We start from the raw sequence: 19,370 nt of genomic DNA, 5'->3' as shown, positions 1-19,370 counted from the left end.
TGGGCGAGGGAACGGGGCGGTTTTGATGGGGGAAGGGAGCCCAGGCAGGGTCTGGAGTGCGCTCAGAGGAAGGGCAGGTAGGGGCAGTGGGAGGCCCCCAGGTGACTGTGAAGAGGTGTGTATTCAGCGGGTAGAAGGAGAGTTTGCAACCTAGAAACCAGTTTCGAGGCAGCAGGGTGTGGTGTCATGGGAGAGTACGTGTGGCTTCCCAGGGCCCGATTTTTCCCTCTGCCCTGGAAAAGGCAGCAGCCAAGTGCCCGCTTGGCTGGGATGAGCCTTTGGCACCTGTCCTGCCTGTCTTCTTTCCAGACAGGTGTAGTCACTCACCTGCCTGCACCTGTGGGCTCTCGGCTCCCCACACCCTGACCTGGCCCCTGTTCTGGCACAGAGCACACTAACCTCAGTTCGGAGTCAGTCTCTATTTCTATGAGCTGTGGGCTAGAGCCTGCGGGCTCTCCTGCCTGTCTTGGACTGGATGCCAGCCCTTCTGGTTCTTTCTGCTCCTTAAGCTCATGTTTGACCACCTGTTGGCTGTGGGACCCTCTGATGGCTCATCCCCCAGCACCTCTTGCCCCCTATAGGTCCCTGCTGCCACTGGGCAGGCTAATCAGTGCCCCCCACCCCCACCAGACCAGGCATCAGAAGCTCAGAGAAGGAACGGCCATTAGAATTCACTCCAATCTCTGCATGTATAGAGGAGGAAACTGACGCTCAGGGAAGGAAAGTGACCTGCTCCAAGTAATCTAACAAATTCATGGCTAAGAAGCGCCTAGAGCCTGGGCCTCCTGTTTCCTCATCCAGAGCTCTGCTTCCCTAAGCTCTTGGTTCTCTTGTCATGGAGTCCCTACCACCTCGGGGTCCCGTCCCTGCAATCCAGATGGGACCCAGACTGGCCTCCATGGCTCAGGAGCACCCTCTGTAGCTACTTAGGATCCAGAAGCATCCAGGGCTCTGGGCAAGTTGTCTGAGGCCAGATACTAGAGTTGGCTCAGGGCTCACAGGCTATGTCCAGAGTCTCAAAGCGGCCAGAGCTGCTCATGCTTATATGTGGGGCCCCCTTCCCTCTCCCCAAAGCCAAAGAAACCAGGCTGGATCTCTTCTCACCCTCCTTTGATGTAGTCAAGAAATGTGCACTCAGACTCCACAGCGAAGGAAAGCAGCGTGACCTTGAAAACAAGAGGAAGCTTGGTCAGTGGGGAGCTCAGAGCTGCGGGGAGATGGTTTGCTGCAAGTGAGGGAACACGCAGCACCGCCGGCTTTGCACACTCCACTGCATACAGTACCCACAACAACCCTGTGAAGCACAATGGTTATCCCATTTTCTAGCCAAAGAAACTGAGGTTCAAAGAGGGAGGCAGTGTGCCCAAGGACACTGTCAGGACCTGGCTGAGTGAGAAGCGAACTCAGGTCTGACTCCAGAGCCTGCCCTCTTGACCTTGACCCCACCTGCACCCCCACAGGGACCGCCCTCTGTCCCTGAAGCATGGAGGCTCAAGCCAAGAGCACAAGTTTCCCCCAAGTGGATACCGGCATGGAGTGTGGAAGGCAAGGGGGTCTTCCCGACATGGCACTACCAACCTGCCAATGTTGAGGAGCTCCCTGTCCCACGAACCATCCATCCGAAAAACATGCCCCTTTGGTGTGTCCTTGTATCTTCAGTCTCACTTGTCCCAACTCACCTGTTTGGTATCTCTTGATCTCTACCTTCTTGGACCCAAGATCCTCATAAGCAGCCTTTTCTTCCCCGGGAGGTAACCGACCTGGGCCCCCGCCCCAGAGCAGACGCCTTTTCACCCCTGCCCCCTGATGGCTTTGGCATTGACTGTGCCTAGACAGGCAGCTACCTGGCGGCTCATTACAATAATGATTTAGGACTGTGAGGACAAGTAAGTGAAAACCCGGCTGCCAAAATCAATTAAATGGGGCAAGGTTGGGGCAGGAAACCTTTACCTGTGTCGGAGAGCTCTACCCTAGAATCTGGGGAACTCCCTACTGGTGCAGGCTCTGCTGTCTTTACAAACTCTCTGGGCAGGCCAGAGAGGGCCTCTGCTTGACATCAACCCAAATAACAGGAGGGTTTGTGGGTGCTGTGCTGGGCCCTGGAGACCCTACCTGCCGTGGTTAGGGTGTTAGGCACCTGGATGAACAAAGCCTCCTTTCGCTAGGAGGAGACTATGGCTGTGGCCTCTACCCTGACTGATGACCACCAGACTCCCTGGGGAGCTTTGAAAACCTCCTGCAGCCTGGGTGAGGAACCCAAACCAGTTACATCAGTTTCAGGGGTAGGGTTCTGGCCTTGGATCCTTTTTAAGCTCCTCACACGAGTCTAACCTGCAGGTGGGGTTGAACCCCAAGGCCCTCGGATGAAGTAATTTCCTAACTTGCCAGACCATACGGATTGAGCCAGGATCCTGCTGCTCAGAGTGTGGTCCCCGAACCCCCCCAGCAGCACCAGCATCCTGATGCTGGCTAAAAATGTGGACATGCAGGAGTGCCTGGGTGGCTCAGTCAGTTGAGTGCCTGCCTTTGGCTCAGGTCATAATCCAGGGGTCCTTCGATGGAGCCCCACATTGGGCTCCTTGCTCAGTGGGGAGTCTGCTTCCCCCTCTGCTTGTGCTCTTTCTCAAAAAAATTATCAATAAATAAATAAAATCTTTTTAAGGAAAGAAAGAAATGCAGACATGCAGATTCTTGGCATTTTAACAAGGTCCCCAGAAGATTCTGCACATAGTAAGGAAGGTATGAGAAGCACTAAACGCAGCTTCCTGGGCCCCAGCCTAGGCCTCCTAAAATGGAACCCTAGGGACCTGGACTCGGCATATGCATTTTAATAAGCGTCCTGGACCGGGGCACCTGGGTCGTTCAGTCAGTTGAGTATCTGACTCTTGATTTCAGCTCAGGTCATGATCTCAGGTCATGTGCTCAGCAGGGAGTCTGCTTGAGATTTTCTCTCCTGCCCTTCCCGCTCATGTGAGGTCTCTCTCTCTCAAATAAATAAATCTTAAAAAAAAAAAAAAAAATCCGGGACCCTGACTAACTTTTTATGTTGAAGACTGGCCCGAGACAAATCGTGTCCCCTCTCTGGGCCTCAGTTTCCTTATCTTCAAGAAGACTGAAAAAGATCAGTGATTTTCAAGCTTTCTTTCTTTTTTTTTTTTTTGAGCTGTACATCCAGGATTTCTCAGCTGGGGAAAGTGCTGCCTCCCCTAGGGACACGGGAATATGTGGGAAAGTTCCAGGGGTCTGCCAGCCATTACAATTCATCTCCTTGGAGTGAAAAGAGAATTTCCAGCCCTCTGTCATAGCCAGCCAGTGCAGTAAGGAGGGTAGGGATGATTTATGAACCCATTTTACAGATGGAGACAATAAGGTACCTCAGAGAAAGCCGCAGAGCTCCCTGAATAGGACCTCGTCCGGGTCTGGAGTTGCAGTTTGCTTAAATCCAATGACTAACTGTGGTCGCATTAGCTTCTGGGGCTTCGGACTGCCATAGTAGGGAGGGACAGGAGGGGTACAACTCTGAATATAGTTGCAGGGGAAAGACGCTGGCTTGTCTGAGACAGGCACCGTGGCCTCCACCTCAGGGCCTTTGCAGCATGTGCTGATCCCCACAGCTAGAATTCTCTTTCTCCAGTAGCCCCAATGCTTGCTCCTTCACCTTTGAATCTCTGCTCAAATGTCACCTTCTCAGAGAAAAGCTTTTCCTTGACTACTTAATATAAAATAGTTTTGTCTCTGGCATTCCCTAACCCTTTACCTTCTTTTTTTTTTTTTTTTAAGATTTTATTTCTTTATTTGACAGAAAGAGAGAGAGATACAGCGAGAGAGGGAACACAAGCAGGGAGAGTGGGAGAGGCAGAAGCAGGTCTCCCGCTGAACAGGGAGTCCGATGCAGGGCTTGATCCCAGGACTCTGGGATTATGATCTGAGCCAAGACATAAGTTTAACTGACTGAGCCACCCAGGCACCCCAACCTTTTACCTTCTTATACTTTTTTCCACAGCACTTATAACCACCTGAAAAATACAGGTATATGTATGCATATGTATTTGTTTTCTGTCTCCCCCACTAAAATATAAGTACCAGGAAGGTAAAGATGTGAGTCTGTCTTGTTCCCAGCTATATCCCTCATGCCTAGAACATGGCAGCATTCAGGAAATGTTTGTTGGATAAATGCATGGATGTCCTGAAGAGCAGGCGCCCAGATGCCACATGGCTCGTGTAATCCTAGGATCGTTGTGGCAAACGGGCACTGACTGCCGTCTCCAGCTCTAGGACCTTGGTTGTGCCTCTCTGGCTCTGTGACCTTAGCTGAGTCACTTCCCTGCTGGCAGCCTTGGTTTCCTCTTTTATGACAAGGGGATGATAATGTCTACCTCTCAAGGAAACAACCTGTGAAAAGTACCTCGGTGGGGAATTTCCCAGAGTAAGGGCTCAATGCACACGACTCCTTTTCCTCTCCCTTTCTGCAGGAAGTCCCCATGGGAGTTCCTCTCTGGGATTTCTCATTCTGTATCACAGCGCCTGTGGTGTGGCCCATCTACCGTCTACACTGGCTGCCCACCCCCACCCCAGGGCTGTGGCTCCATTTGCCCCACCCTTCCCACCCTTAACTCTCCAGGTCTGGCTTCCACACCCCACACGAGCCCACACAGACACGCACAACTCCTGACAAGGCAGACCTAGCTCCGGACTCAGGATGTACACACCCGGCTACAGAGAGGGGCGTGGCTACTCACCGTGCCAGAATTCACGTATTTCTTCTTTTTCATTTTCTTTTTTGGGTTTACCACCTGCAGGAGAAAACAGGTACTAGGTCAGGAACGTTTCCAAGCAGTCAGGGGTGGGCTCCCAGAGCTTCTAACAATCCCTGGGTATGGCTCCAGCCCTAGTAAGAAGAATGGGGGGTGTAAGACTGGGGGGTCTGGGGGAGGAGGCTCCAGGGAGGTTTTGTGAGAGAACTGGCATTTAGATTTATGCATTCCTGATTAGATCCAGTGTTCCACAACCGAACACACCAGGAATAATATTTATTTAACCTTCCTCCCCACTGCTCCCCCAACACGCCCTCCACCCAATGCTGCCAAAGGAGGCTCGATGTCGCAAAGGGGCCCTGTCTGTGCCTGCCTTTGTGTGTTGGCTCAGGCAGCTCCCCTCACCCCGAATGCCTCCCCCACCACCAGTTCCCATCTTCCCTGCTCCTCCTTGGAGATTCAGCCCTAGGGCTGTCCTCGGGCCTTGGGGGCTCCCCCTCCACGCCCCCCTGCCAACACAGCAGTTAGAACTTCCTTAACTGTTCCTCATGTGAAACCTTTCATTCCAAACCAGACCTAAGCACTTATTTAGTAGATGCTAAAAAATCGCTTGTGGGTGTGCTTAACTCAGGGGTCTCAACTGCCCCCCCCACCACTCCCACATATTTGGCCATGTTTGGGGACACTTTGGTTGTCACGACTCGGGGAGAAGACAGAAGCCAGGGATGCTGCTGAACGCCATGCCATGCTCTGGGCAGCAACCCCCTCCCCCCCGCACCGCAAAGAATCTTCGAGTCCAAGATGTGGGTAGCGTGGAGGCTGAGAAGTGAGCCCTCTTCCCCTTGAGCTTTCCAGGGCCTTTCACATGGGCCAGAAGCCTCACCAAGTCTTTTGTTTCCATGGGGGACATTCAGGCCCAACCTTGCCCTCATCTCCCATCAAAGGAAGCAAGTCGGGTTGATTTTCACACCCTCTCTGTCCTCTCTAGGCTTCTGGTGAACTCATGGCCCCTGCTCCCCCATCCCCTGTTCTTCTGCATGGGGGTGGCCGGCTTTGTCATCAGCAGAGGCCTCTTTTGTCTGAATGAGTGTTAATATCCATTCCTGGAGATCAGGAAATTAAGACCCAGGGACAGAAGCCTTTTCCCCAAGGTTACACAGGGCTCTGCATAGTGACAAAATTAGAAACCAGGTTCCTGCCCTAAGGTCAGTGCTGCCTACCTGGGTGCCACCTTGACAACGAATACAAACACATTCCTTAACAAATACTTATGGGTGGGAGTGGGGGACACCAATTTCTCTCTTCTAGAATCTTCACTCCAGCTGGAGAAAGATATGTCCTCAGGAGACAGAGGACAAGAGGCACCAAAAACGGGGAGCCAGAAACGTGAAAGGAGTTGGAGGAAGGAAGGACCCTTCCCGGCCGCTGAGCATCCTCGAAGCCTCCCCAGGACAGCTGACGGCAGGCACTGACAGCAGGAAGGGTTTGGGCATGGGGAGCTGGAGGGAGGGCATTCCAGTCCGAGGAGATAGTTTGGAGGAGAGGAGACAGCTACAGAACAGGACAGCAGAACCACAAGGTGGAAGAGCAAACTGGGCTGGCTGGAAGAGAGCCTAGAATGCCAAGTTAAATGTCTGAACAACACCCAGCAGCCAGCAGGGAACTCTGATGACCTCTAAACCGGGAGGGGGCCATGATCACAGCAGGCTCTAGGATGCAGCCCTGGTAGAGATGAGTATGAGGGGAGAAGGAGAGACATCAGGGGCATGTCTACCTGCCCGGTTCTGCCACCTAATGGCTGTGTGACCCTAGGCAAGTTACCTGACCTCCCTGAGCCTCAGTTTCCTCATCTATAAAATAGGAATAGAAAGTACCTACCTTATAGAGAGGTTTGGGTATTCAAAAGGTCAGTACAAGTAAAGCGTTTAGGACATGGTCTGGAAATGTAGTGAATACTACTTAAGTGTTAGCCGCTATTAATTTTTACTACTACCACTACTGCCGCCCCCATGAAGGTAAGAGGTAATGAGGGCCTGGGGATTCTTAGAACAGGTACTGAGCTATGGGAAAACAGCACTGTCAAGAAGTGACCACAGACCTTGGGCCCAGGGCGTGGCTGTGGGGGCTGGAGGGAAAGGGGTCAGGGGTAACCACATAGACAGAAGGAAGAGCTGGATTTGGGGGCTCAGGTGGAAAGTTCAGGTGAGGAGAGCTGGCAAGTTCTGCAGGTGGAAATCGTGTACCTGGGGAGAGAAGCCCAGAACAATCTCAGAGCCCCCACAGACTTGAAGGCCACCCTGATGATGTGTTCACAGATAGCTTTGTGAAAAGTTCCAATGCCGCACGGTGCCTCAGTGTCCCAATCTGTCTCATGAGGATGTGGAACTTTGAGAACTGAATACATCTCAAACTTGTATTCCCAAGTAGCCCTCCCAGCTGAGGAGAATAAACATGGCCTCCTGGGGGTCTGGGTGTCGCCCAAAGACCTGGCCACAAGCACATTTCTTTGAAGTCTTCTGTGTTAACTTTAAATTAGCCTGTATTCCACATTTCCACTCTCTAATTATAACTGTTTTAATATTAAAGCCATGTTTTGTTCTCAGATCCTCATGTGAAGTGGGCACTGAAGAAACGCCCTGTTTATTCTGAGGTTTCCAGCACTCCCAGCGCACATCCCCACCCCCACCAACTAGCCACTTGGGGCCACACCCTGAAGTTCCACGTAGGGCACTGTCGCCCCCTAGGGGCCAGGCCAGGAACTTCCCAACTCCCAGGCTGGAAAGCTCAGCCTTCTTTCCCTCTTCTCACACCCCCAGGGGCCCTAAGGCCCCCCAGGCAGGTCTCGGGTAGGCCTCCAGTGCAAGCAAGCCACAGAGCTGCTCCCAGGGGCCAGGAGCTGTGCTGGCTTAGCTGTGCTGGCTTCGGGAATACAATAGCAAATGAGACAACACCCCCCACCCTTGGGGACCTCATGGTCTTTAAGGGGGTGAGAAGTAGGATAAACAGGTAATAATAGCCAGGGGCGTGGGAGAGGCATGGGAGGGAGCACGGAGGAGAGATATTTACCTCAGACTTTGTGGGTAGAGTGAGTGTGCGGGCAGAGAAGGCTTCCTGGAGGAGGAATCATACCCAAAGGGAGTCCCCAAGGATCCAAAGGGAAAAGAGCAAAGGGAGCCCCAGGAGAGAACCATGAAGTGAAGCACAGAACTGAGCCAGCAGGGAGGTTCAGAGAGCCTCAGAGAACATAATGGGGCCACATGGTGGTGAGCAGAAAGAAGGGGCCAAGGTAAGACCCTGGGGGCATGCTAGAGGTGGGAGGTATGGGTCTGCTCATACACACCCACTGGTTGTCGCAGACTGTAGGCGGCTGGGGGTGCATGGTGCCCCTGGGGAGGAGTCGGACTCCACCTTGTAGGAAATGGGCCCTGCAGGATCTCAGCTGGGGTGGGGGCGTCATTCTGAACCTCCTCCCCTCCCCTCTGTGTGAATCCTGGCCAGGCAGTGGATAGGCTGCCCAGCCAAAGGTTAAGCAGGGAAGCCATGTGATCAGTTTACCATTTTGGAGGAGGCCTTGGAGTTCTGAGTAAAGGACGGAAGGAGGGGGGAAGGCCATTAGGGGGGCTGTTGCAAAGCCCCCTCCACCTCCATACAGGTGACATGATGGCAGGGGGGGTGCAGGAGTGAAGGGAACAAATGTCAGAGTCCGTGGACGGTAGGAGGAGTAGGATTCAGTGGAGTGGATGTGGGGGGATGGATAGGTGGTGTCAAGGATGACTCCCAGGTGCCATGGCTGTCATGATGGCAGCCCAGGAGAAGGAGCCAGCTGGCCAGGGAGTGGGCATAGCTATGGGGAGGCTTCAGCCTGTGCCTTCAGTCTGGGAAGGCTGAGTCCGAGTGGCTGGATGGACATACAAGTCAGACACCCAGAGTGACGACACCAGGGCCCAAGATGGGGGTCTTTCCCAGCAGAAGCCTGTTCTCTCCTCAGGCAGTTTGGACTCTAGTAAGGCCTACCAGTGACACTACCCAGGGGGCAAGGCCTGCCTCCCTCCTAGGCCCTGGACTGCCAGACTTTCATTCCTTTTCTACCCAATGGCGTTTTCCAATGGAGACGACAAGTCAATCCAACCTTTCCTGCTTTTAGCTTGAGAGATCACAGCCTCTTCTGAGCCTATCAAGCACTCTTAAAAGCCAAACTCCAAGAGAGAATCCCTTCCCTAAAAATCTTCTTAAAGGCAGCCAGAGAAGGCTGGAGCCTACTTCCCCCCTACACACACTGCCTAGGTGGGAGAACAAGACAGCCCTTCCCTTTGCCGATGCAGAAAACAAAGCAATTAACTGTGAGGATAGGAGCCCTTTCAAAGAAATGCACCCACGCTCCATCGTCACAATGGCCTCGTTCAACTGAATTCAGGACATGCTTGGACCATCAGCACCTACTAGGTGCACACGGCACTGCAAAGGCCCATGTGAAGGGAGGCCCCAGGAAGGGCTGTCCCCCCAGTCTGCCCTCAGGGAGCTCCTGCCCAGTGGAACTCGCGACCCGCCCACTCAGAACAGAGACCTGGGGTGAAGGAGGGAGAATATGGAGTGGCGCAGACTCTGCGATGGGAGTCAAAACCGGCCCTTCAATGTCACTAGCTGAGTGGCTGCCCCTGTGGGGAGAGAGCCCATCTCTAGGGCTGTTGTGAGATGTCACTCTCCTTGCACTCCACAGAAGATGCTGGAAGACAGGAGTGACGTCATGCTCACTAGGGGCCAGACACTGTCCTAGTGACTTCTTTCATTCTCAGTGGGCCTGGCACGGAACGGTGCAGAAACATAGCCCAGGTCACAGAGCCAGTCCGTGGTAGCAGCAGGATATGAACCCAGGCAGTTGTTAGGGTTTGAAATATCTGTGGTTGGGGCCCCCGGGTGGCTCAGTCAGTGAAGCGTCTGCCTTCGGCTCAGGTCATGTTCCCAGGCTCCCTACTCAGTGGCGAGTCTGCTTCTCCCTCTCCTTCTGCCCCTCCCCTCGCTCATGCTCTCTTGCTCTCTATCTCAAATAAATAAATAAAATCTTAAAAAAGAAGAAGAAGAAGAAGAAGTATCTGCGGTTAAGTGGGTCTAGCACAGACTGTACTATCTATGAGGCTCACATGGGGAAGAAAGCACGAGACCAGAGTGCTGGGAAGGCCACAAGAGGAGCTGGAACTCAAGCTAAATTTGGAAGCTGAGAGGGCATCCCGGGAGGGCAAGCACACACAGGCGAAGACTCAGCGGTAGAAACTATCCTTGGAGGGCAAGCACTGTTATCTCCAGAAAGACTGGCAGGGTGGGGAGAGGCTTGTCCAGATTCTCCAGATCCAGATGGAGGCTGCCTAAGTCCTGTTCCTTTGTTTCTTCCCTTCCAGAAACAGTAAGATATTCAGCAGGCCCTGAAATTGTTCTGATTGAAGGCAGAGAGCCACCTTGAACTCAGGACCCTGGGTTTCCCCCAGCCCCAACTTCTGCCCCACTGGAACCCCTCCTCCCCCATCTTGTTGGAAGAACACTTTGTGGGGACACTGTAACTCAATGATTTGGGGAGCCAGGCAAGCTGACATTGTTTGCCTCTTTATTCTGCCACTTACTGACCCACGTGTCTTTGGGCAAATTCCCTCGCTTCTCTGAGACTCAGACAATAAGAGCCACATCCCAGAACACGAGAAAACCCCAGCCCAGCACATGGCCTGCAGTAGTCCTCGGTGGCTGGAAGTTGGATATAATCAGAGCAAACCCTGGACTTCTGGTGTCCACCTCACCTCGTAGATGTTGAACTGGCTCTGTCCGCGGGCCAGCTCCCGGTAGCTGGTGGTGAACTCCCCAATGAAGTCATGGCTGTAAGAGAAGGTCTCTGTGAGACAGTGTCCCACACTGGGTACTGCCTCTGCCCATCTCCCTGCCTCTCACACCCCAGCCCTGGGCTCCCGATTCTGCCCAGGACCTCCACTCCAGGGGCGCACGCCAGCACACAGGCTGGGCCCCTGGGAAGAGCCCTGTGTCCCCTGTGGAGCAGGAAAGCCAGCGGTCACCTAGCCAAGAGCAGGGCCCCAGGGAAGGGGGCCCACTTCTACTTGGAGTCTTGTTTGAACAAAACCTGCAGGGCCGGGTCTTTCAGGGAGGACAGGAGAAATTTAAATATGAAATGAATATTAGACGGCATTCAAGAATTATTGTTCAACATGTCAGGTGTGATAATGGCATTCAGGGTTCTGTAGGAAAATGTCCTTATTTTTCAGATGTTCTCAATGAGATATTTAGAGGTAGAAATGCCTTGATGTCTGTAATTTAAACTACAGCAGCAAAACATAGAGCAAATGTGGCAACATGTAACACTTGTTAAATTCAGATGATAGGCTTAAAAAATCCTTCATTAGACTCCTCTTTTTCTGTGTATCTGCCATTTTTCCAGTAACAGTCTTTGAAAAGACCGTTTGCATCATGTCCGTGGAGGTAGCCTGAGATTTTCTGTGGTGACCACACTTTCTGGGACTCTGCCCCATCAAGTATGTGTTCCTGGTAAGAGCAGCAACACCTGTCCGCAGAAGAACCCCACTCACCATCTCTCCCATGGCTGGCTGCCTTTTGGGGTCACCACCCCCGAGAGAGGCAGCCTGGGGGGGGCCTCCGGAGCAGCTGGAGAGTGAGGCCTAGGAGGTGTCCCTGGAGCCTGCCTCTGCCTGGAAGCCACTCTGGATTTTGACTATGTATTTATAGCTCTTGGGACTCAGACTACAAGCTCCTTGATGGCGGGATGCTATAAGCTGGTGGCTATCCCCAGTTTTCCCCAGTGAAGGAGAAGTATGGGGAGCTCTGGGGTAAGAGGAAACATGGAACTGGTAAAGAGGAGAGGACAGGGGAACAGAGCGAGTTAACAGAGGTTCTGTGGCACTGGAATCCTGTCTCAGAAGGCCTCAGGGAAAGGCGAGCCACCTGGACCGTCTAGGGTCTACCTTGAGTTCTGTTTGCACAGCCCTTTACAGTACCCCCTATCAGCATCACAGACTTGAGGGGTATGGATGGAGATTATGGGGCAAAAGTCCCCTTACAACACCCCTCGTAGTGCCACAGAATGGCAGAGTCCAGAGGACATTTGGAGTAGAGCCAGGAGAGGCCCATTCTTGTCCTCATCTATGAATTCCCAGTGACACTGCTCCATGGGGGCCCTTCCAGGCACAGACAGGGAGGGTACTGGCCTCCCACAACCCAAACAGAACTGTCCTCCTCCTGGCCCGGCTTGGCCCAACTCAGGGACAGCCTCATGGCTCAAGGGACCCTTCGTGTGCATCAAAGCTTACCCTTCCCCATAGCCCACTCCCTCAGGGCCAGCTCCCTACAAACCGTTCCTTTGATGCACCAGTCCCACCCCCCACACAATTAGACCCGGAGGAGTCTCTCCGAGGACTGAGCTTGTCTTTCCCATCTCGGTCACCTCACAGCACTTAGCCTCACGGAGAACATGAATGCTCGGGGTCACCTGGATCTGAACATTCGAAGAGGCACATTTCAGAAAATCCTAATTCTCCCAAATGTGGTGAGGTTTTAGGCACTGGCTGTCTGCTAGGTGGCTATCTGAGAAAAAGAGGCCTCCCGTGCCTCTGGAACCATGTCATGCAGGACCGAGATCCTCTGCTGCCTCACGGAAGCGGGGCAGGGACAAGCCACTGGGGCAGTGGACCCCGACGACCCTGGAAAACCCAGGCTCCCTCACCCCCAGAGCTGCCATTGGCGAGCTCTCCCGCTTTGAGGGGAGGGCCCAACCACCCCTCGGGGCTGCTCTCATCCCCGCTCACCTTCTGTCCTGCCTGCTTACCTGCCATCCCGATCCCAGTCGTACACCTCCACCTTGATGGTCCTGCAAGGCAAAGCGCCCGTGGTGGGGTGGGTTGACCCAGCACCTGCATGGCCGGGAAGACAAGGTCCCTCCCATGCTCCTGGGCCAGAAAGGTGCGCTGAGACATCCACCAGGCTCTAGGGCCCTCAGAGGACACACAACAGCCCCAGAGACAAAGGAACTATCTTTAGGCCTTTTAGTAAAGGTCTTGGGGACAGAGGCATCCTCAAAGCTGCCTAGGGACTTGCCTGAGTTTCAGGAAGGATATGGAAAAACAGTCTCAGACTTCAGTCACCCCACCTTCTCCTTGGCCACCCCAGATGGGACACAGGTCCCGGGAAGAAGCCATAGTGTAGAAAGAAGCCATAGTGCGGATTTATGGGGGGGGGGGGGGCAGAGGGACCGTGGGATCTCAGGCCAGAGCCTTGCGCTCTCCTGGGGAAAGGTAACAAGACTAGGAACTGGTGGGACCCCCATCCGAGGAGTCTGAGCAATGGGGAACCAGCACAGACCGGCAGGGAGGGGTCCAGGGCCTCCCCCAGTCAGGAATGGCCTGCTGAGCTTTTCCATTGCCACGACTGGCTCCTGAGTGAGGGTGTAATTATCTTCATATTTTAGCCTGGCTGCTTTAATTAGTTTGTTTTGACTCCTGTGCAGGGGGCTGGGCTTTGGGAGCCCATTTTATTTTTAGCCCGTTTCCATGGCAACAGGCTAGCAGACCAGAGGTGGGAGGAGGGAGGTGGAAGACCGCGGGTTAACCCTTGGTGCCAGTGGTCCTCCAGGGAGGCCCGGGGAAGGGGCAGCTGCCAGGGTCTCCCTGCAGGCTCAGGATCGGGGTAGTGGCGGGGGGGTGGAACCAGAGGCGTGGGGGAGCCGGGGTCTCCAGCCTCCGTCGGAATTGAGGCTCGCAGAGACAGCTGCCTGGGCCTGTCTTCTAGTTATAGATCATCTCGCCCCGGGGCCGCAGCCAGTCTTTGTGGGTCTTCGAGAAGTCGGCCTGGGGGTGGCGCGGCCCCCAGCAGGAGGCGCTGTCTCCCCGTAGATGAGCCTTCCCGGGGCCAGAGGGCGGCATCAACTGTCCCCCCATGGAGGAACGTCTGGGAGGTCGTGCACCACCCCGGATTTTTGTGACCATCTAGGTAAATGGGGCAGGCATGGAAGCCCGTCATTTCAAGGAATCCTCTTAAATTCTTAGGAAAAACAAAATACTGTGTCTCTCTCTGGAATGAATCGTGGGGTAAAAAATCTAGAAAAAAATCTAGGTCCCTGAAGGCGGGGGAGGGGGCTGGTGATTGGAAAGAGAGGAAAGAGGCTGGAGTGCAGATGCTGTGGGACCTGGAGAGGTCACTGAACTTCTCTGAGCCACAGACCATCCTTTTCAAGAAGGATACTAGTGGAGTTGACAGAGCCCACAAGGCGCACAGGTGGGTCTCCGTAAAAATGCCTCCCCCTCTCCACTCTGGCATTCCGCCACACTTGGATTGCTTTTCATAGGAAATTTACTTAAATCAGGGACCCTCCCGCCTGGGTACCTGGGCTCTGCAACTTCCAGTTCCTGAAATGACAAGGCTGGAAGTAACCTCAGTGGTATCTAAGCCTGGCCATGTGGCTGATCACCACGGAGCCTGTCAGACATACACAGCCCCAAGTCCTGTTCCTGGCGTCTCTGGGCAGAGCCTGGGATCTAGTTTAAAGTTTCCCCACATACACACACCCCGCGGCTCTGCTGTGTGCGTTCATTTTCAGCTGGGGAAGCCAAGCCCTAAGGGATGTGCCCAGAGCTGGCCAGGGCCAGAGCCAGGACCCTGACCCACAATGCCAAAGTCACCCAGTCCTTCCCAGACCCATGCGGCTCTGCAGGGGACTTTCGGGGACCCCAGCAAGGAGTGTCTCTCCTGAGACCACCAAGACCAGCCACTCAGGCGACTGGATCAGTGACAGCCACAGGCTCAGGAACTACAGGAGGACCCCAGTTACAGACACAGCCTTGGATACCCCCCAAAATCACTAAGGAGGTTTTTGGTTTTTGTTTGTTTCTTGTTTTTAATCCCAGGGCGCAAGGGCTTGATTCAGTTGGTCTGGATGGTACTCAGGCTTGGGTAGTTTTGGAACATCCCCTGGCTGATTGGAATGCCTGGCCAGAGCCACCGACCTTCTCTAGAGGAGAGGGCTGGGCTCCCCCATCATTTGCACACTGGATCCCGGGCGGGGCGCGCGTATTAGCAATCCTGATGCCAGCAGTTCAGAATCAGTTGGTCTGGGGTACAGCCTGGGCAGGGGGCGTATTAAAAACTCCCTGGGGAATTTTAACTTGCCGCTGAGGTTGAGACTTCCAGGGGTGAGATTCCTGTGCAAATTCAGCCCAGCCCTCTCAAAGGCCCCAGGGACTCTGTTTACCCCTCTGTAAAATGGGATCATCACACCCACTTTGGCATTGTGAGAAGTCAACTACATCATTCACGTGTCATTCACACCAGGACTGGACACATGTTCTGCTCCACCTAAAACACTCCAGCCTTTCGTCCAAGTCCCTGTCTCCCAAGCAATTGCTATTCACCATGAAAACGTCAGCTCCTTGAGACCAGGAAATGTGGGTTGTTTCGTTCCCTGCTATAATCTTCAGCTTCTAGAACAGTGCCTGGCATATAGCAGGTAATATAAATATTATTAAATATCTGTCGTCTGACTGAGATCTCACAACTCTGTGAAGTTATCATGCAGTGACAATTCCCTCCTTACACAAAATCATGAAGGGAAGCCCGGAGCGTGGGCGGGGGGTCGGGGGCAGAGGTGGGGCTTTCTCCAAATCAAGCTGTGAAGCCAGGCTTGGGGCCAGGAGCCAGTGTCCTGTGGGTCTCTGGATGCCTGGGGCTGCGGGGACAGAGCTGGGTCTGTGTGAGCCTTAGCAAGCCAGTGGGGCCAAGGGAGGCCAGCAAAGACTGCAGGCTTCCCTCTCTGAACACCTGCACACCGACAGCTCTATCTACAGTCTCCTTGGAGCAGAACTGTGTCTCTCTCCTAATGAGCTTCTCCAGGGCAGGAAGAGGTACTAGGCTGACAGGACTCCAGGGGTTGGCCCTAAACTGACTGAGTCAGCCCAACAGTCTTAGAGGCTTCGGGGAAGAAGACTGGTGTTGGGGTTCAGGGGGACAGGCAGCAACGCTGGAAGGTGGAGCTCTGTGTAAGCACAGCCACACAGCAGAGGCTTTCCCTCCTCTGCCTTCAGCTTCAGCTTCTACGTGTGTCAGCTGGTCATATGCAGTGGCTGGGCCCCCTCCCAGGACTCAGCATGCAGTAGGGTTCAAGGGTGATGTATTTCCCTTCTCCAGCAGTCCCACAGAAGTGTGTAGCTTCTGGGATGTGAGAGCCCCCAGTCCTGGGGAATCATCTCCCCTCTCCAGGGGAGGACCCAGTACAACTTACCCTCTTTACATCCACACATTCAACATTAAGGTGTGAGTGAGGGACGGCAGCCTAAGCGGGAGAATCTGGCTGGCTCAAGGGTGAATAGATCCTCAAGTTGCAGAATGCCCAAGGCCAGAGCAGAGGGGCTTCAGAAAAGGCTGGGGAAGGGCTTCTTGTCATCACCCATTTCACCCCACAGGAGGGCTTGAACACCTCTGATCTTGACGCCAGCCCCACTGTCCCCAACTCTGCCCAGCTGGCTCGCTTGGATTTGAACTGGAGACAGCAAAGGTGAGGTGGACCTCTGCCTCTAGAGAAGGCAGTTTCTGGAGAAGGGAAATATACCTTCTCCTTGCTTGGGCAAGATACATAAGCTCTAGTTCTCTGTTTCCCCATCTGTGAAATGGGCATGTCCTTAGGGCCCAGCTTCTAGGGTTGCCGTGAAACTTAAATTCACAAAATAGGGTAATGTATTTAAGCCAATTAGGGCACAATTTGACCCATGTCTGAAAGACTCAGTCATCTTAACTGGTTTCTACCCCCTCATTCCAAGTAAACTCTCCTGCCTCACAGATCCCTGCTTCTCGCCCTCCCAGCTCTCTCCTTCATGGGAGGAGTTGATACTTCTATTTGGATTCTCCCCGAGCCCGGGGCTCTGCCCCAGCCGCCCTCTCCCAGTACCCTCCTAGCTCTCGGACCATCTCTGTGTCTCTCTCCTGCTCCCTACTTGTGCAGGACCTGGGACATCTCACCTCTGCCAGCTCTCTGTCCTCCTCTCTGCTTGGCAGAGCATTGCCGTGCCTGTCACACAGCTGCCCCCTCAGGGTCCCTGTCACTCTTCCATTTCTCCCTCTCAACCTCAGCTCCAAACACAAACGTCCTCTAAATCCCTTTCACTCCCAGATCTAGGCAGATGGCCAGGCCTTCAAGTCTTCACCTCCAGGCTCCAAGCAGACCTGCCCCAAGTCCCTGGGCAAGCCCTCCACTAAATGTGCCCCACTCACATCCGTCTTAGCCATTTGTTCCCAGAGCATGAGGGACACGAATACAAATTCTCTAGGCAGCCTGCCTAGCTCCAAATAATGGTTCTACCACTGATGGGCAGTAAGATCCTAGGTGAGCTGTTAAGGTCTTTGGGCTTCAGTTTCTTTACCTGTAAAATGTGGATAGTATTAGCACCTTTTTCAGAGGAAATTGTTGGAAGAATGAAATTAGCTTACATACATAAATGACCACAGAAGTGCTACAAGAGCATTTACTACTACTACTACTACTACTACTGCTGCTGCTGCTACTGCTGCTACTACTACTACTACCTGGGGTCATAGTAATAATGTCATAGTCTCCCACTCTGGCCTGGGAGTAACCTAACAGGGAGGCTCGGATCTGATGTCCACTATGCCCACAGCACCCAGCAGCATGTCCGTGGCCTGGCTGGCTTGGAAGACACGGCTGCTAGATTAAACTGAATGTATTTTTGTGAGCTTCCAGAGGTACCTCGGGGGGAGAGGGAAATGGCTTTGTTTTCCTGCACAAACCCCTCCCTCTCCTACCCTGTGAGGGCCTTCCAGACACTTGCACCGCCCAAGTGGCTGTTGGGTACATAGGTCGCCCTAGAGCTCGGTGGCAGAGGAGCCGCGTGACAGGCCTGGCCCCCTCCATTAACACCACTGTCAGTCACGTCACGGTCAGTCTGTTCCCGGCTGTGGAAAGGGTCCTGGATGCTGGAGAGAAACCCGTCTGGGGCTCAGCCTGCAAGGGGAGGGATGGGGGTGGGCTCTGGAGGTGTTCCCGTAACTTCACTTCCACTGGTGGCTGAACAGCGAGCCCTGTTGTCTGAGCCCAACTACCCCCCTCACTGTCACTGACAAGGCTGGGTTCTCAGGGTGCAGGGTTGTCAGGGGTCGGCTGAGCCCCCAACAGCCAGAGATGCCAATTCCTCCCACCCTGTGAGACTTGAACTGCTATGTTCTCCCATCCCCCAACCTCCAATTGCCCCCCTTCCCTGTCACCTCTCGATAACTCAACCATTCTTCCAGCAACCAGAACCACCCCCCACAGTACCTCTCAGCCTTCCCCAAGTCTCCTTCTCACCCTCCTGCTCCAACCAGACTGTCCTTCCACTCCACAGCCCCCGGAAGCCCCAGGACTGGCCAGACATGTAACCGGGCTTCATTTGGCTGCAATGTCTATTTTTGTCTCCAGTCTCATTTTGCACAATTATCTAGCTATCTAAAATGCAGATGTGTGCACATCTGAGCTCCCTGTGGTCAGCCTCGAGGCTCCCTAGAGATGGAAACGTGGCTATATTCCCTTGAAAGCCACACAGCTGCAGGAGAAGCATTGAGCACACATCGTAGGTACTCAGCGACCGCCTATGGAACAGACTGGCGGATCTGTCCCAGCTAAGAGGCAGGAAAAGGAGTCACCTCATCTCCTGGATCAGCAACCTAACAGGGCCGCCTGAGGGTTTCCTGGAGGGAGACAGGGATGTCTGAAGGCCATCCGCACTGTCCTTCCCACTCCTCCCCGCAACATGTACCCAGTCAGGAGACACTATGAGCAGGGTCCCAGGGAGCCCTTGCCAACGGCATCAGCCAGGATCCCCTGCCAGGTCCGTTGTGATACCCCAGTGCTCCTGTCCGGATGGCCTGCAGAGGCCCCGTGTTCCATCCCATCTGGCAGCTCATCCACCGGCAACAGCAATCAACAGGAAAGCAGGCCAGGTTCTCGAAACTTCACACAGACCGATGCCATCCTACTGTGCTCCCACTCCCCGGCACTCAGCACAACATGCAATTATCTGTTTCTTTGTGTGGTGATCGGATTAATGTCTGCCTCCCCCACAAGGATGTAAACTCCACAAGGTTGGGCGAAGGGTGAAGACGGCATGTTTGGTCTCCTGCTGAGTTCCCAGCATCTAGCATGGTGCCCAGCAGATGGTGGTAAATCAATAAATGTGGACAAAATGCGGGATTTAGTATTTTATGCACACCAGGGCTTTCTTGTAGGTTGAAGTTCGTGGGAACTTCTAAACAGCCCTTGAAGGTAGGTGGATACTTAAAACTCATTCTACAGATAAGGAAACTGAGGCTCAGGCAGGTCAAAGCTTGCCCAGGTTGACAGCACTTTTTATTGACAGAGCCAGAGTTAGAAACCAGGTCCCTGGTACCTACACCCAACAACCTACACTCAAACAATGACAGTGAGAGACGACAGACGTGTGATCAGGATGGGCTGCCGCACATCAAGAAAGTTCCAAGAGTTCTCCATACTCCGCCCCTCATACCCCATTTATCTTGGGATCCTGACTCCCCAGAGTCCATCTGCTAGGAGCTGGGGCTGGTGTGGCCACC

The 19,370-nt window shown here is 53.8% G+C and overlaps 1 protein-coding gene across 2 annotated transcripts in view; it reads right to left on the bottom strand.

Moving 5' to 3' along the window:
• Window positions 1-19,370, bottom strand: part of CPNE5 (copine 5) — an 88,780-nt gene that overhangs the window by 9,833 nt on the left and 59,577 nt on the right. For both annotated transcript variants that reach the window (XM_059399110.1, XM_059399112.1), the window contains 4 exons: window positions 12,589-12,630; window positions 10,538-10,613; window positions 4,740-4,793; window positions 1,105-1,166 (listed from right to left, as the gene is read on the bottom strand). In XM_059399110.1, the coding sequence (XP_059255093.1) occupies window positions 1,105-1,166; window positions 4,740-4,793; window positions 10,538-10,613; window positions 12,589-12,630 (234 nt within the window). The remainder of the gene's footprint in view (window positions 1-1,104; window positions 1,167-4,739; window positions 4,794-10,537; window positions 10,614-12,588; window positions 12,631-19,370) is intronic.

This window comes from Mustela nigripes, chromosome 5 (assembly GCF_022355385.1).
Source record: "Mustela nigripes isolate SB6536 chromosome 5, MUSNIG.SB6536, whole genome shotgun sequence".
Classification (NCBI taxonomy): Eukaryota; Metazoa; Chordata; class Mammalia; order Carnivora; family Mustelidae; genus Mustela; species Mustela nigripes.
The sequence above is the reverse complement of the archived record's forward strand: the minus strand, read 5'-3'. Positions and strand labels throughout refer to the sequence as shown.